Genomic DNA, 18228 nt, shown 5'->3' with positions numbered 1-18228 from the left:
CTCCCCTTCAAGTCGGTTTGCCAGTACTGTGAACTTGGGATCTGTATTAGTGGGATTGGTAGGATTCACATTTCGTAGGTGGTTTCCCAGGTTTGGGCAGTACCATTATCATCACGCATAGACGGAGGTAGCTCTTTTAAAGTGTAGCGTTCCACTAACTTATCCTACAGGGGGCGCAACACTGTGTCTTTAAATACTTTACAAAGGTAAAATATTTCCTGTTTTTAATTTGTGCATTACATTTGAAAGTTAAGTCATTGATGACAGAGAGTCTGATTCAGTCCCAGCTTCTCGACAAAGTGAAGTGACGTTGATAGAGTCTAACGATTCTTACGTTGTGTATGGTTGTGAGTCTTTATGTTGTGCGGCGCGTCGGGCAGCTGTTCATTGTTGGCGATTAGAGGCTGTTGCTTCGGCTTCCTCCCAGTTAACACCAGCTCTAGCTCATTATTATGGTCTGGCACCAGCTGGTCTTCGGTCGTCCTCTTAGTTGTGAGGAATAAGGAGATCATTTGTTCTCTGAGGATCTGTGATGTTTTCATCTGCGGTTCTAATTTCATTTATTGTTTCTCTCTCGTTCACTGTGATGCACCAAAGTTTTCCTGCTCTCGCTCCCTGATCGCCGCAGGTCTGTCGACGCTCGGCTGATGCTGTCTGAACTTAATTTATCATGTTTTTCGTTTTAATAGATTTTGTTGTTTTTCTTTAGTGTCATTCAAATTCATCTCTAGTTCCACTTCTGTTATTTGAGCATCAAGGCCAACATCTCAGTTTTATTTGATCTGTTTTCTGTGTAAACCCTCATCTGTCCATGTATAATTACCTCAAAGGCCCCCCCTCTGGCTGAGGCTGTAGCTTCAGAGTTAGTGAAGTAGAAACCGTCATCAGTGAATTTGGGTTATGTACCCAGCAGTGATGGCTGAATGCTAAAGATCGATGAGTTGAGAGTTTGAAATAAGGAAACAATCTATGCGACTGTGGCTGAGCGACAGGACTGTGCTCTCTGTGTTGGGATTTCTCGTCTCCTTGCATTTTAGGCTCAGTTCGGACATGAAATGTTGTATAACTGAATAGTTATAGTCTGAACCTGATGATCTGTCAGGCCCAGGATCTAAGGTACAGTTAGAGCTGCAGTATAGAGGAACATATAAAAGCTGAGGTCACCTGTGTTGGGCCGTATAAATGAACCATAATGAAGTCTTTCTTCATCACTGAGCGCTGTATGATGATGAAGCTCCCTGTGGGTCTAAGATGGGTCATGATTTATGTCCCCACCTCCATCAGCATGTGATGAGAGGTGGGTAGAAAAAGCCTGAACCTCGTCCTTCTCCGAGCAATTTCACTCCCACACGGGTGTGTCTTGAATGAAGACGTCCTTTGGGTGACATTGTTTGAGTCTCTTCATTACTCTCTATAGTCTAATACATTTCCTAAGGCCTCTCACGCTCCAGGAGAGCCGTTTCATTCAGTTTGTGCCCTTTAAACAAACTGACTGCATTCGTCTCAGCTGTAGGAACGAAAATGACTATTTAAAACACTCAACTCTTATAAAGCACAACCCAGGACCCGACCTGTGGAAATGTCACAGATTCCCTCCTGTTGTCACTGAAACTTGTTTGGCTACTGATCGTATAGGAGCAGAAAAAACATCCTGTTGTTAATTCAAAGCTTTAAACTCACTGCGACCATATTAACTGAGAAGCCAAAGAACATTTACAGGAATTAAATATTACATGCCTGCGTCATGCCTGCGTCATGCCTGCGTCATGCCTGCGTCATGCCTGCGTCATGCCTGCACAGCTACGACTACAGCGTGTTATTTTCTCTGAGCTGAGGTTGTTCATCACTTCCAGAGTGGACATGAATTTATCCATCATTTTGTTTCCGGGTCTTTCGTATGAATTCTTCCACCTCTGATGGAGTGGAGGAGGTGCCGGCTGCCGTGATGGGAGATCAGTCCACAGGAGCTGCTGTTTCACCCGGTTTCTCTCGTCAGCGCAGAGAAAATCATCACATGGCATCTGTGGTGCTTCGCGGCCGCTCTCGTCACCTCGCCTCGTCCTGATGATCGCTCGGGTTGGGCCGTTTGGGATGTTTTGGCCGTGCAGCCTATGTCCCACTCGATGGGGCTGCTGAGGCGAGCCTCTCTGAAACGCTCCAGTTCTGTCCTTTATTTCTAAGGTGGATGTTGTAACGTCTCACAGTTGAAGTGTTCAGCCAGAACATGCGTCTCGGTCCGCAGGGCGCTAGCTTCTTCCATCTTCTCAGTGTCTGGTCCATCTTTTCGTTGTTTTCAGTTTAGATCAGTGTTCTGTAATCTGCATCCTGATTGGCTGGGTTGGAGCAGTAGCTTGTTTTGGGGCGAGTACGAACAGAAAGTGTCTTTAGCTGTTGTGTGTCGAGCTCAAGGCTTTACTGCCGTTCAGATAGACGCCATAGCCTGAAGCCTGTTTTTTTTTTTATTTGTTCATTTTCCTGTGAAATGTTTTTAAAATAAATTTGTATTTATTATTTTATTGTTTGGATAGATTTATTTGTTTTACTGTCCTTTTGTTTCTTTATTTTTTCTCTCTTGTTTTCTGATTATTGTTAATAAATCCAAACTTCAGCTCTGGTTGTTTATTCATACCTGAGGTCAGACTTATTGATCGGTGTGTTTCTGATAATCATTTCCTGTTTCTAATGAGTCGCTGATAATAAACTGCTGTTGTTTTAATCAGCAGCCTGACGGAGCTCCATCTGTCTGACGATTTTCACATTAAAAGCCCTGCGCCAAATTAAAAGCCTCAGATTAACCTTTCAGAGGAGATTAAATGTCAGCAGGGAACACCTGATGCATCGCACCTGTCTGATCTTTGCATCGGCCACACGCTGATCCCAGTCAGTGTTTTTAACTCTGTGAGCGCCGGCGTGATGCCAGCAGGCTGCTTCCTGCAGCTCTGACCAAAGCTCGTCGGCGATCGTCTGAAGACAATTTTAAACCTCTCAAAGAATCTGAAACGCATGAAACACTTTTTACTCTTCGCTCTGTGTGACTGATGCTAGACTGGATCAGCGGCAGGGACAGCCTGCTGTGATTGGTTGTCACATTCTTTCTGGAGACGTAGAAAGAGGAAACGTACCACCTACCTGACAGCTTACTTTTCAAAGAAAGGGTTTGACCTACAAACAGCATGAAGAGCTTTGTTTTCAGGTCAGATTTGGATCTTCCAGCTTTAAAACTGATTTTGCTGTTCGTGGTATTTGTTGCAGAGGTTTGTAGATCTGTTCAGAGTTAAAGTGAAGAGCTGACATTTAATAGAGATGTTTCCTGTTTTTGTCCCGCTCTACCGCAGGGTCACATGACCTCCCCCTCAAACATGGCTGCACTTGGATTCAGAGGTGTTGGCATGGCGACCGTCAGTCAGCAGCTGTCAGATCCATCGTTCGGTTGAGATATCGTGATAAAAACAGTCGTGTGACAGACTAACAGAGTAAAACCACACCTCCACCACCTCCACACCTAAACAACCCGTCAGCTGACTGATCAGTCTTACCTGTCGCCACCTCCATCAGCTGCCTCCTCCCTGAAGGCCTCTCAGACCGTCATCGTGTCCTCGTGTCCTCATGTTTCCTGTTTCCTCTCAGAACAGTCTGGACCAAACTCCGCTAAACCATTTCTAATGTTCAAGGTTGTTTCCCTGTCGACGTTTCTTTCAGCGTTTTAAACACTTTGGCAGCTAATCACAGCCGTCCAATCAGCACACAGCTCTCGTTAATGTGAGGAACAGAAGAGACGCCGGGAAAGATGCAACAGAGGAACGCTTTGTTCTTCTTTCAACACGCTTCAAAACAAACGCTGCGCGCGCGTGCGCACACACACACACACACACACACACACACACACACACACACACACAAAGCTCTGTCAGTGACAGACTGAGGTAATCAGATTACTGCGCATTTGTATTCAGGCCTGAATGAATCAACACAAACAGGTAAACGTGAATTACAGACAGTAAACTACATAAACTACACCTCAGTGTCAGCTCAAGTCTTTGATGACAGTTTACTGGTTGGTTGTCATTCCCAGTCTGACCTGATGAGGGCAGTGTTGTGTAAATGTTAGAGCGATGTCATTAGTTTTTGTAACAAAGGTTACTACAGTAATGATTTATTATATTTGCAGACTGTATATATATATATATAGCTGTATATATCTCAGCTACACACATGTTGACCTGCAGGCAGGCTGGGAGGTAACTAGATTACATTTTTTTATTTATTTGTTTTTTAGTGTGAACTAATGTTTCATAGTAATATTTTTAATGCAATGTTGCTTTTTCTGATGTTTGAATTGAAGTCAAACATTATATGAAGCAAAGTAAACCGATGAAAAGTTAAAGATTAAAATCAAACATCTTGGAAACAGTAACCAGTCACATACATATTTGGCTTTTATCTCTCAGGCAGGCTTTGATGTCGACCAGTGTAGTTAACAAAATAAACCATTTTTTTTCTAATTTCATGTTTTTGACAGTAAGAAATGAACAAAGTGAGACACCGTGTGTTCATGAAGGTTTGTGTCCTTCACCAAAACCAGACCATGGAAATGTAAACATGATGGTCTGTGAAGGTTCTCGGTGGTCCAGGTCGGGGTCGTCCAAGGAGCTTGGAAAGAAAAGCATCTGGACTTGTTTAAGTTCAAGGTTCTTATAAAGGGACGTGAGTATGCCATCATCTCCAAACCCACAGTAGGTAACCTCGTAGTAAAGTCCATCCAGCACAAAGATGATGAAAAAAGGATCAAATTCACTGAGTAACACACTCTTTGTCTTTCACGGCTATAGCTGTAGCTCCCACTGCCGCTCCCAGAGCTGCTCCCAGTGGACCAAACACACTTCCCACTCCCGCCCCGATCCCCACCGCCTTCAGGAACTTGTTCTTTTTCTCTGCACGCCTTCTTGCTTCCTGCTCTTCCATCGATATATTTTCTCTCAGAAGTCGCTCCTGCTCTTCTCTGACGGCTCTCTCAGCCTCCTGCAGCATCTCGTTGGTGTAATATTTTCCTCCATGTCTCTGAACAATTATGTTGATCTTCTCCAGCAGCTCTTTGACCTGAGAGGGATCTTTGATTTTGTTGTTAAAAACATGATATCTTCCTCCACACTCTTGGATGAAGCTACTCAGAGACAGACTGCTATTTATCAATGTGTCTATGTTAGCTTCATTGTCCACATCATCTCCATGTGTGAACAGCACCATAGTATAACCTGCTGCTTCTTCTCCAAAGATCTTCTGCAGGATTTTCACTGTTTGTTGTTCTTCTTTGGTGAATCTGCTAATCTGGATCACGATCAGGAACACATGAGGACCAGGAGCAGCAAAGGAGATGCATCTGGCAACCTCTCTCTTCAGCTCGTCTTCAGGTCTATCAGTGTCAAACAGTCCTGGAGTATCAACAACATCCAGGATCTGACAGTCTACCTGATCTGTGATTTTCTGACACCCTGCTGTCACTGAAGAAAAGGCAGCTTTAGATTCAAAAGCTTTTCTTCCTAAGATGGTGTTTCCTGATGCTCTCTTCCCAACTCCTGTTCTCCCAACAAGCACTATCCTCAGGTGTGGAACATGTTCAACTGCTGAAGAAGATAAACAGATTACTGCTGTTATTAGTGGGACTCCCTCAACCAGCTCGTCACACTAGGACAGTTACATATACAGAATCAGGGATAGGTGATGATGAAGTACCAAGGAAGGAAAACCCAGGAATGGGGGAAGTAAAACTTACAGCATTACATAAAGACTGATTACTGAAATAAAACAGGAAATGACTCATGACTAAACATCTGAACAATCCAAAACAATCACACATCAATCAAAACAAAGACGAGAATGCTGACCATAAATTCCCTGAAGTTTACGAGAACCAGCAACCAAACTGGCAGAACAGGATTACTCCGCACATCGAAATCCCCCGAAATCAGATTTACTGATAAAGTCTGTCTGTCTGTCTGTCTGTCTGTCTGTCTGTCTGTCTGTCTGTCTGTCTGTCTGTCTGTCTGTCTGTCTGTCTGTCTGTCTGTCCATCCATCCATGCCATTCAAAGTGAAGACTGGGTGGATTGGCAGGCTCTGTTGGCTGTAAACGTTCATAAAACAAATCTGTTCTTACCACTGCATGAACCACATGTTTCAGGATTTGTTGTTTCAAACAAATAAACATAAATTTAAAAAAGTAACAGATAAATAAGATATAGACACAGGGCACAGAAATAAAGACTGACAGCTCAGGTAAACAGGCAGCTCTGGAGTTTCTGACTTTTATTATAAAACGTTTGTCTGAACAGTAAATCAGAATAAAACTTGTAGATGTACTTACCAGCTTTTGAGCCGGCCATGCTGGTGCTGCTCAGGATTGTGAAAGCTGTCACAGCTACCGTATTGACATCAGCTCTGTGCGTTCATGAAGATTGGCCCTCCCTTTAATGCCACCATATCACATACAGGAACAACACTCCAGCTGTCACATCAGCACTTAATGACTTGTTAAAGTGACTACAGGGCAGATTCCTCAGTGGGTTAGTATACCACTCCACGCTCAGTCACATAAATAAACCTGTAGTCGTGGGAGGAGGCCACATGGTTGGAAACTGGCTCACAAATGTTTCCTTTTAGGGGAAATTTTAGCCGAACTGCCATCAACCAAAAACTTTTAGTCTTGTTATCAATCATCATGATTGATAACTGGATCATTCCATGCAACGTCAGTCAGTACCATCGACCGCTCAAGTTTGTTTACTCTGTTAACTTATAGAGAGGCAACATTTTAACCTCAAAATACACTGTTGGCAGAAGTATTGACTCATCTGTCTTATATTGTCAGAGACCGGGGTCTGAGGGACCCAGGGCCCATAAGCAGTTTTGGATTTATATTACTTGTTATATGTACATTTGATGTATTGTGTGGCTGTCCCTGGTTTCCCTGCTTGCAGGTATGTGTATGGGTCCATGTATGGGTCTGGGTGTTTCTGGTAGGATGGTTTAGAGGCACCATCAGGCCTGGTGGGTCTGCCAGGTGGCTGGCTACACCTGAGGAAGATGCACACACCTGCAGCTGATCAAGCCTCGTCGGAGGAGCTACTTAGGAGTGTGGTGCAGCTCTTTCTGACGCTGGATCGATTCATGAGACTTCCGTTAGTTTCCCAGTTAGAAGTCAGTGAATTAGAGTTTTGTTACTGAGTGGTGCTGCTTCTGTTACTTTCCCAGGAGAACTGTGGGACGAGAGGGCAGCAACCACGGACCACACTAAGGAGTGGAGACACAGAGCACTGACACTGGATGAAGACGGGAACGGCAGTCTGGGACACAGGGGGATTTATTGTTGCTCACTTCACCACCTTGTAAATAAACACTGTCTGCACTGAAGAGTCCGGCGTCTGGGTCCTGTTTCCCCACCTCCCCATGGTCTGCCAGCGCAGGCCATGACATATATAGTATATATATATAGTGACGCACATACATTCTTATATTTGCACATATATTTATTCTCATAATTCCCATAAAGAGCCACTGATGGCTGTTTCCCCGTGTTTGGTGCCACAGCCCGAGTGTTGTTCCTGTGTGTAGGACAGGTCTGGCACCTTGCATTTAAAGGGAGGGACGATCGTCACGGTACAACAACCAGCTCATGCAAAACATTTTGGCAGCAGGCATGTGACTGTGACACAGCTTTAACCCTGAGCAGCACCAACATGGCCGGCTCACTACCTCGTAAGTACATCTACAAGTTTTATTCTGATTTACTGTTCAGACAAACTTTTTATAATAAAAGTCAGAAACTGAGAAACTGCAGAGTTTACCTGAGCTGTGATGAGTTATTCCTGTGACCCGAGTCTCTCTTTAATCTCTGTTGCTTTTTAATGTTTTGTTTTATTTGTTTCAAACACCAACACCTGAGTTCTTTGTGGTTCATGCAGTGATGAGAACAGGTCTGTGTTACACAGGCACACCAACCACAGCCTGTCATTTGTCTTCTTAATAAACCGCGAGAGACTAAAGAGACAAATCAATAACTCAAGCTTCATCCCTGAGTGTATACACTAGATCGACAGACGGAGCTTCCACGGACGGTGACTGTGAACTGTGTCCACAAAGTGGAGTGAAAGCTCAGAGGTGTCTGCAGCACCGACTCGACAGAAACGGACTCTAAATGATTTCCTGTAGATGATCAGAGTAATGCTGTTCTGCCAGTTTGACTAACTTCTCAGTGTTGAGCTAATTGTGGTTCGTTTTTTTTATGACAGTGATAGTTTGGATCGATGTGATGTTTTAGTTCAGGTGATTTCCAGTTTGATTTCAGTCAAGTTTTCTCTGCCCTCAGTAATGTTACCTGTGCTTTCTTCCACACCTGTTGCACTCATCTCAGTATATATACACCCTCATTAACTTCTATCCGGTCTTTAAGTGATGACGTGACGAATCCTACTTCCGGGTCTAAAGTAGTCTGCGTTTAATATGGCTTTTGTGTTGTTAACATGTTTAATGTTTTGTATTTTCTTCTATTTAATCTCTAAAAGCTCCTAAAACAGTCAGTGATCCCTGTTGACCTCCCTCGGCTTTTATTACCGCTAATCATTTATTTAAGCTCAGTTTTTAAAACCTTAGGATGTAACTACAGCCCAGCCCATGCAGCAGTATATGAATGACTAACCTCGTATTGTGGATGGATTATCTCAGTTGTTCTCTGGCTGAAGTTTGGTCCTTTTACAGCATCCTGCCATGCGATTACATTTGTCCCTGACCACCGAGAACACTCATGGTAACTTTTATCGAGTGGAAAAAAAGTTAGCTTGTTTATATTATGCTAACATAGCTGTGTCGCTAGCGGTCACGTAGCACATCATTATATACCAGCTAGCTCAACTTCAGTAACCCTACAAACGTCACTGCTGTTTAGTTTTCTGTCTTCATTTATGCTGGAAGTGATAACAGAGCTGTACATTTGAATTTGTTTCCAAAACCCCGCAGTCAGGACATGCTATATTGTATTTAGATAGAAGCTAGCGAGCTAACTCCCTGCTAACTTCTAACTCCGTTAAATGTCATAAATTCCGTTTTCATGGATGCCTGGATGTTAAACTCAATTGTTACACCTGGTAGAGCAGAACGCTGATCATTTTATTAAAGATGAAAGACTTTAGACAGTTTTTCAACTCTCAGTAATGCCATAGTGATCGTTTGATATATGGACCTGCAGCGGAGTTTAGGCCCAGACACGGCTAGTGACGTCAGACTGAACAACCGGATAGGTTTATATATAACCACAGAATAATGTTTGCAGGTTTAGGTGAAATTATATAAATACGTCCTCAGCTTAACGATGACGGAGGAAACCTGGTCTTGTTAGGAGAGACGGCATCCATCCCACTTTGGATGGAGCAGCTCTCATTTCTAGAAATATGGACAAATTTATTAAACCCCCCAAAATATGACTATCCAGAGTTGGGACCAGGAAGCAGAGTTGCAGTCTCACACGCCTCTCTGCAGCTTCTCTCCTCCTGCTACCCCCCCCCCCCCCCCAAAAAAAACCCCATCTCCATAGAGACTGTGTCAGCTCCCAAACAGACAAAAACAAACTAAAAACCAGCAACAAACAACTTAAACATAAACAATCACAAAGAAAGAACAATACAGTATCCAAAGAGTAAAACAGTGAAATGTGGATTATTAAATATTAGGTCTCTCTCCTCCAAGTCTCTGTTAGTACATGACTTAATAATTGATCAATTCAAAATCCTGCTCCCCACATACAAGGTCTTAAATAATCAGGCCCCATCTTATCTTAATGACCCTGTAGTTAGAGATGGACCGATCCGATATTACGTATCGGTATCGGTCCGATACTGACCTAAATTACTGGATCGGATATCGGAGAAAAATAAAAAATGTAATCCGATCCATTAAATATCACGAAAGCACCTCACAAAACTTGCAACACGCCGTAACTCACCTCAGAACGTTAGCACGTCGGAGCAGTATGCATCACGTGATAGAGCGGCTGTGGCATGCAGGACCTGTCGGTGGTCTGGATAGCATGTGGAGCTTCGCTAGCAACCCGGCATTTCATCTCCGACAAAGTTATCCCCGAGAGAAGTAAAGCACGTGTGTAAGTCCATCTCTGAATGTAAAGCATTCCTGCGTTAAGCTTAACAAACGATATATGGAGCGACTGCCTCTCCTGCTGCTACTTCAATCATGAAACTGATCAATGATCAGCTGATCGGCTTTTCTGTCGCGAGTCTTTCTGTGGCCCACTTTGCACCAGAAAGAGGAAACCAGCGGCTGAACAACAGCAGCACGTTTAAGCTTGATCAGCTGTTGTTAGAATTTATTTAATATTACTTTCTACTCGAGGATCTTTTTCTACAGCTGACGCTGGTAACTGTGCAGGGGCGGATCTAGCAAAGTTTAGCCAGGGGGGCCGATAGGCCATGAACAGGGAAAAGGGGGCACAAAGACATACTTTTCTTTCTTATTCTCATTTAAAATGTCGAGCTTTTAATAAATAATTATCTGACACCCAAAGTTTTAATTTGATGTAAAATGTATAGAAGTCAATTACTGTATATAGTAACTATTAAGTCTAATATACCCTAGTAAGCTATAGTACTTTTTCCTTTGGGAAGGTACCATCTGTGCAGTCTGCAATTTTGTTGAAGAAAGATGTTGAATCTATTTAATATTTCTTGAAAAATAATTGATTTCTGTGCATTTTTTTTTCACACTGCATCAAATTAAGGTTGATTACGTCGATTAAGCATCATGAGGTGGAGCGTGAGGGGTGGTTCCCTATTTTTTATTTATTTATTTTTGTTGTTGCTGGGAGTTGGAACCCTATTAGTTAGGTTGCTTAATATTTCTGCTAAGTACTCTTTAAAATACCAGAATAGGGAGGATGGTGTAGGTTTAAGTTTATTAGATTGATCAGTATTGCTGAACTATGAAATATTTTTTTTTGTATACAGGTATAACAGAATAGCTTTAGTGTAGTTGTTGTTTTAAACTTGAGTATGAACTTATACAAAATTCAGCAAGATATTAAAAAAAAAACAGTTTTGTTGATTAAAAAACACTATATCGGATTCATATCGGATTCATATCGGTATCGGCAGATATCCAAATTTATGATATCGGTATTGGACATAAAAAAGGGGTATCGTGCCATCTCTACTTGTAGTACCATATCACCGTATTAGAGCACTTCGCTCTCGCTCTGCAGGCCTACTTGTTGTTCCTAGAGTATTTAAAAGTAGAATGGGAGGCAGAGCCTTCAGTTTTCAGGCCCCTCTTCTGTGGAACCAGCTTCCAGTTTGGATTCAGGAGACAGACACTATCTCTACTTTCAAGATCAGGCTTCAAACTTTCCTTTTTGCTAAAGCATATAGTTAGGGCTGGACCAGGTGACCCTGAATCCTCCCTTAGTTATGCTGCAATAGACGTAGGCTGCCGGGGATTCCCATGATGCACTGGGTGTTTCTTCTTCACTCAGTGTGTGTCTAAACACCTTTATTGCTTTACAGTAAAAAGCAACTGTTTTGGGGATTTACCCCTCAGCCTGACATGGCTCAGAGACACCACTGTGTGGGAGCGAAACACAACAGTTCCACAATCAAACTGTACATTTAACCTCAGTTCATGTCATCAAAGTTCATGAAGTGGTGAAGCATGAACTCCTGCCTCTATAGATACGTGCGGGGGACCTTCTTGCAGCTTCTTCATGTTGGCCTGTGGATGCTCAGGTATCTCTTATTCTACGGTCTGACTCCACGCCTCAGTCCAGATCACCGTCCCTCTCTTTGAGAACACTCAGACACACTTAGGCTACGTCCACACGTACCCGGGTATTCTTGAAAACGCAGATTTTTCTATGCGTTTGCACCTTTCGTCCACACGTAAACGGCGTTTTTAGTCACTGAAAACTGAGATTTTTAAAAACGCCGGCCAGGGTGGATCTTTTTGAAAACTCAGTTTTTGCGTTTACGTGTGGACGAGAAAAACGGAGAAAACGCAGCGTCAAAGGTGTGCGCCTTTTTTGACGTTATTGTTTCGGTGAAATGAATTTCTACAATACTGTTAATTCTACTCTCTGCAGTGTTTAAATGCTTACATATACACACAGTTACTGTCCGTCCACACATACGACTCGGTTCTGCTTCTATGCCCCAGCTTTGTTTACTTTTTCCCATCGAGGCTTCTAGACTTCTGATTGGCCAACATTTCTACACGGTTAGGAATCTAGCGCCACCTGCTGCTTTGGCATGTTCATAGCAGCGTTTTCCTCCATTTCTGCCTTTACGTGTGGACGGGATTATTTTTTAAAATGAAAACGGAAAATCTCAGTTTTCAAAAATACCCGTGTACATGTGGACGCAGCCTTATCCACTCTGAATGACATGCTGATGTCCTCGCTGTAGATCCTGCTGATCAACACGTTGATGCCTCGCTCACTTCTGACACACAGCGTGATGTCATCCATGTACAGGAGGAAGCAGAAGGTCAGTCTCATGTTTATATTTTACTGTTCCACATGATGACTGAGAGACTCCCACTAATAATGACAGCCATCTCTTTAACTTCCACAGCACATGCAGAGGACCTTCACCTCAGGATGGTGCTTGTTGGGAGAACGGGAGTTGGGAAGAGTGCATCAGGAAACACCATCTTGGGAAGAAAAGCCTTTAAATCTACATCCTCTTTTGCTTCAGTGACGTCAGAGTGTCAGAAGGAAACAGGAGAGGTGGAAGGACAGACGCTGGCTGTCGTCGATACTCCGGGCCTGTTTGACATCACCGTGTCTGAGTTGGAGGTGAAGGAACAGTTTGTTAGATGCATCTCCTTTGTTGCTCCTGGTCCTCATGTGTTCCTGATCGTCATCCAGATTGGCAGATTCACCAAAGAAGAACAAGAAACAGTGAAAATCCTTCAGGAGATATTTGGAAAAGAAGCAGCAGATTATACTATGGTGCTGTTCACACATGGAGATGATGTGGACAATGAAGCTAACATAGACACATTGATAAATGGAAATCAGCGTCTGCACGGCTTCATCAGTCAGTGTGGTGGAGGATATCATGTTTTTAAGAACAGAAGTGAGGATGTCTCTCAGGTCAGGGAGCTGCTGGAGAAGATCAACACCATGGTTCAGAGCAACGGAGGAAAATGTTACACCAATGAGATGCTGCAGGAGGCTGAGAGAGCCGTCAGAGAAGAGACTGAACGTATTCAGAGAGAAGATACAGAGATGGTGGAAGAAGAAGAAGCAGGAGGTGCAGGAGGACAGGAAGAGAAAAAGAAGAAGTTCTTGAAGAGTGTGGGTATCGGAGCGGGTGCTGGAAGTGTGCTGGGTCCAGTGGGAGCAGCACTGGGAGCGGCAGTGGGAGCTGCTGTTGCAGCAGCGAAAGAGAAACAATGTGTCATACTGTGATATGAAAAGCAATTTTAATGTTATCATCATCATTAGTTACTGATCATCTGCCCTGTAAGAAGTTATTTTCATTCACAACCATCAGTCGGTCATATTATGGATTAAAATTATTTTATGGATAATTTGACAGCTGTCAAACTGCACCTGACTCCCTGAATCAGTATCCAACACATTTTTGTTCCTGTGTAATAAAAATAAAATGTTTCTTTGTAAATAAAAAGCTCCGTGAAATCCAGAGTGGATCTGTGGCAGGATGTCAGCTGTGCAACAAGCCCAGCTGTGAAATTTCCTCACAAATAAATATTTCACAGTCACCTGTTGAAGTCATCACAACAAAGAGGAAGTGATTGGGACTGACAGCAACTCAGCCATGAAGTGGTTGGCCACGTAAATCAGCGAGCGGGGGCAGGTGAGGCGCAGAGTGAACGTAGGTCACCAGCTTTCTGCAGAGCCAATCACGACGGACCTCCAAACTTCAGATTAGCTTCATGGAATGAGTTTCCATGGTGACCAGAGCACTACATCCAAACACCAAGCGTAGACCAAAACATTGGATGCAGTAGTCTTGCTGTAAACTGCCTAATGTACTTCTTAGTTGTGGTCACTTCCTAATTGGATCAAATTATTTGCTCTTGCTAACTTGACAAAAACATTCAAAAACGCATCATCAGTCCTCTAAGTCCATATTCTAATTTTTTAAATCTTCTTGGGTCCTCATCAGTGATGTTCAGTATTCAGATTGTTACACAAAGAAAAGTAAAGTAACATGCATTAGCTGCTACTTTTCCTAAAAATACTGCCGTATGTTACTTGCCTCATCTCTGGCTCCAGTGCCACACTCCAACACAAATCCCTACCCTAATGAGGACACACATACATTGTTACTTTTAACTTTTACATATCAACCCAAAGCAAAGATAAACACCAATCCAAACAGACTTTAAAGTGGTCGCCACGGTGATTCTGGTGTAAAATAATGAGCATGTAGAAATGGAGGCTGCAGCCTGGCTGCTCGTCAGCCTGTTGAAGTTCAGTCCTGAAAGGCTGAATCGTACTGTGCCACCATATTCCTCCTCAATCAGCGGTGCGTGCAAGAAGGAAAACAATGCCTGTCCTTTGATTTTTTCCTTTTCTCTCTGTCTAGCATGCAGATAAATGAATAACCTTTGTAATTCAACTACAGTAGTATAACAGTTACTGTAATATAATTACTAGCTGGCTTATGGCCCTTTGTGCTGGGATCATGGTACTGGTCCCAGCACAAAGTAAAGGGTTGCTTCAGGTATAAAAATGCCTGTTGGCCTACTGATGGCCAATGACAAAGGAAGAGGAAAGGGACAAGGTGTGTCCAAGACCTTCTGTGTGAGCAGAAAACTTTTAATTTCAATTCTGGGTTAAACAGAGATTATATATGTACAGTGTGCTCGAGGGGGGTCCAGGGCTCCAGGGTCCGTGGGGGAAGAGGAGGGGCTCAAACAGGCTCTCACGCTTCCACACACTCGCTCGCAGGATTCTGAGGTGGGCAGGGACAGGTCCAGGAAAGATCTACGCACAGAAGCTTCAGTTAGTAACACACTCAGAACGACAACTCGCGGATTCTAGTTTTTAAGCTACAGGTTGACTGACGCAGATTGCTAAATGATCCAGCGATGAGTAGCAAAGTGCCTCTGTCTTAAGTAGGCTCAGGATTACTGGAGCTCAGCAGCAGGTGTGGAGATTGGACGCAGGTGCGTGGGCTAGAAGATCCTTTGGAAACCCAGAGTTTTTTAAACATTTTTTAAAAAATGTCTTACAAACACCAAAACAGAAAAACACAAAACGAAGCAACCAGGCGTAAAGCAGTAATAATAGAGACAGACAAAGATGAACACACACACACACACACACACACACACACACGCGTACACACACGCACACACACACGTGTGTGTGCGTGTGTGTGTGTGTGTGTGTGTGTGTGTGTGTGTGTGTGTGTGTGTGAGATACAGGTAAATGCTGAATTCCAGTGTATTACAACACTTCAACTGGAGATGACCTTCGCGGCACAGTTAGACAGAATTACACCTCAGTTGATGACAGTTTTCCAGAAGAAGGGCGGTGTTTCTGGGCAGAAACTTGCCCACCACTTGCAGATCATGCAAGAGGTAAATCTGAATATTGCAAATTCTATTTGGATTTCTTTTGTCTTAAGTGGCAGGTCACTGGTGAGTCCAATAAGCCGTTTTAGGTGACCAGCCAAGCAACCTAAATTTTGAAATTTCATATATAAATTTTATTTACTATGTTTGAACTGACATATGATAAAATTTACTTATTGCGAATGTCAGACATTGTTCTTTTTTTCCAAATTGGTTTAATCAGCAACTCTCTTTAAACAGGCTGAAAGTGATGTTAAAGTGAAAAGGGAAGCAGTTCTCAGGGCACTTTGCCTCTACCTTGGTGAAGAGGACGGAAGCCTTATTCGGGAGTTCTTTGTAAGTCATTTAAGTCATTGTAAGCAAGTCATCTATACACACACTTTTTAGATAGATATCTGTGTGAGTGTGTATTACACACACACACACACACACACACACACACACACACACACACACACACACACACACACACACACAAACGACTAGATTGGAATTTAATTGTAGAGTTAATTGTTTTTTCTTTTACCTTTTTATTAAATGTTTAGGACATTGAAGGAGATGATATCCAGAGAGACCTGAAGAAGCACACCATGGGCATTTATGTCATCAACAGGGAGGACGGACAAAATGGACATTATGATTACATTGGAATATTTGTTGAAGGGGAGATAGTCATGGACAACATTGGATCTCTGGCCCAAGCTTGTGCATTGATGCTTGGAGTAATCTATGCACTAAACCTAGCCTTCCCCAAGGAATTGAAGGACTATTATGAATTCATTTAGCAAGTGTTGATGGGATTCGATGGTGAAAAGCTCTCCCCCAAAGTCTTTGGGCTGAAGAACAAAATTGCTACTGGATAGGAAGATTTCTAAAATAACACATCAAGAGAATGCTGTTATGTAAATTACCAATGACTGGTGCTCTTGTGAATAGGAGTGAAACTCTTGTACAACCATCATTTGTTCTGTGTTATGTTTCGATTGAACATTTTAACTTTCAATAATGAATGTTTCACGTGTGGTACATTTGAGTAGCTTGAAGAGCAACTTTGTAATTATTCAGTTATAGCTGCTGCCCTGCGTATAATCAGTGTTAACTCAACCGGATTAAAAAAACAAAAAAAACCATTCATGATTACCACACTGCAGCACACTGGTAACACTTTAAAGACTTAATTGTTTTGAAGCGAGTATGTTAGGTCAGAAAATATGTAAAACATTCAGAATCTTCAAGGAAGGACTAGAATGGAAAGACAGTGGTCAATAAGCAGTAAGGAAAACACAAGTTTAATTTTAAGTCTAATTACCTTATTAAAATGCAATTTCTAAATATGGATCGCAGAACAGCAAGTCTGAAACTGGTTAGTTTGTGGATGCATCAGTTTCTAATTGTGATACATTATACTGCTGGCAGTGTTTTATTCTTTTATGTAAGGAGTTTGGTTTTTTTTTTCTTTTTTAGAGGAAGAGAAACATTGGTTAACCTTTCCCTTGTCTGTTGTTTCTGTTTTGTTTGAATACAGCTTTTTAAAGCTACTAGTTCATAGGCAAAAGTTTTGTAATTTGTATTATACAAATTGCAGCAATTTCCCTTAGAGATGTGGATTCTTATTCTGTTTGCAACAAATTTTGCATTAATAAATGATGTGAAAGAATGTTGTAGTTTTTATTATTGACGTTTTTAAAAACTACAAATCAGGGTAAGCAATATTTAAGTAAACTTAACTTAATTGAAATAGAGAGAAATTAACAATTTGATTGATTTGAATATAAGTTTGGGACATAAGTGTAAAGGAAACAAATTATTCTGGTACATTTAACACGACCTTAGTTGGACTTACTAATAATATTTGACTAAGACGTATCCACAACAGTTAAGTTAAAGTAGCTTAAAAATATATGTTGGTTTTACTCGCTTAAATTAAATTCAGTGTACTTAAAAAAATATTTCTGGATTCAAACAAATTTATTTCGTGCAACCACTTGTCATAAAAAAATTGAGTAAATTGAACAAAACATTTTTTTTCAGTGTACAGTGAAAAATATGACATTTTCTGAAGAGTTCAGTTTCTCTGCCACACCCACGCCCGATTACTGCCACACCTGCTGAAGCACAGGCCTGGTCGAGGTTACAGGAATGTTCCTCAGGCTGTGGCACTCCAGAGAACCACAGTGAGAACCACAGTTATCCACACATGGAGGAAACAGTGCTGATAGTTTGTTTGACGGTCTGAAAAATGCTTGTCTTCTAAATATGAAAAATAAAATCAGGAAGGAGGAAAACCCTGTCTCACAGGTTCACTGCACAGAGTGTGTTTATGAAGTAATCACAGCAATACAGATGATAACATTATTTTTAAACACCTGAACACATCATATACCAACATTTATTGATATTTGCATCATTTAAGTGTAAATATTTATTATACTTTAAAGTTAAAGAAAATATTGTTTTCAAACTTTGCATTTGTGAACAGTATTTTATTTTTAATCAGTTTGTGACTGGAGACCATGTCAGAACCTCCGAGCTCGTCCTGAGCAAAGCTGCTGCTAATCCAACCTGCTCTCTAAGGTCTGGGCATGTCCGACTGGGAGGAGGTCATGGAAGTCCATCTCAGCTAGCT

General features: G+C 42.1%; 3 protein-coding genes across 3 annotated transcripts; 2 read left to right on the top strand and 1 right to left on the bottom strand.

Annotated features, from left to right (window-relative positions):
• Positions 1-4001: 4001 nt before the first annotated feature.
• On the bottom strand, positions 4002-6379 carry LOC146566430 (GTPase IMAP family member 7-like). The gene is made up of 2 exons (XM_085290084.1): positions 6361-6379; positions 4002-5621 (listed from the first exon to the last, which is right to left on the bottom strand). The coding sequence occupies exons 1-2, from the start codon at positions 6377-6379 to the stop codon at positions 4792-4794; spliced, it is 849 nt and encodes a 282-aa protein (XP_085146210.1). The 3' UTR covers positions 4002-4791.
• Positions 6380-7715: 1336 nt separating this feature from the next.
• Positions 7716-13748, top strand: LOC146566429 (GTPase IMAP family member 7-like). Its single transcript, XM_085290070.1, has 3 exons — positions 7716-7751; positions 12455-12535; positions 12623-13748. Exons 1-3 carry the CDS (start codon positions 7733-7735, stop codon positions 13462-13464), a joined length of 942 nt encoding a protein of 313 aa, XP_085146196.1. The 5' UTR covers positions 7716-7732; the 3' UTR covers positions 13465-13748.
• Positions 13749-15422: 1674 nt separating this feature from the next.
• LOC146566428 (uncharacterized) lies at positions 15423-17259 on the top strand. The gene is made up of 3 exons (XM_085290100.1): positions 15423-15608; positions 15843-15938; positions 16148-17259. The coding sequence occupies exons 1-3, from the start codon at positions 15495-15497 to the stop codon at positions 16385-16387; spliced, it is 450 nt and encodes a 149-aa protein (XP_085146226.1). The 5' UTR covers positions 15423-15494; the 3' UTR covers positions 16388-17259.
• Positions 17260-18228: the final 969 nt, after the last annotated feature.

This window comes from Mchenga conophoros, linkage group LG10, assembly GCF_057382185.1.
Source record: "Mchenga conophoros isolate Kocher_MC1m ecotype Shallow Benthic linkage group LG10, M_conophoros_male_GT1.1, whole genome shotgun sequence".
Lineage (NCBI taxonomy): Eukaryota > Metazoa > Chordata > Actinopteri > Cichliformes > Cichlidae > Mchenga > Mchenga conophoros.
Note: the sequence above shows the minus strand (reverse complement) of the source record. Positions and strands in the feature narration are given on the sequence as shown.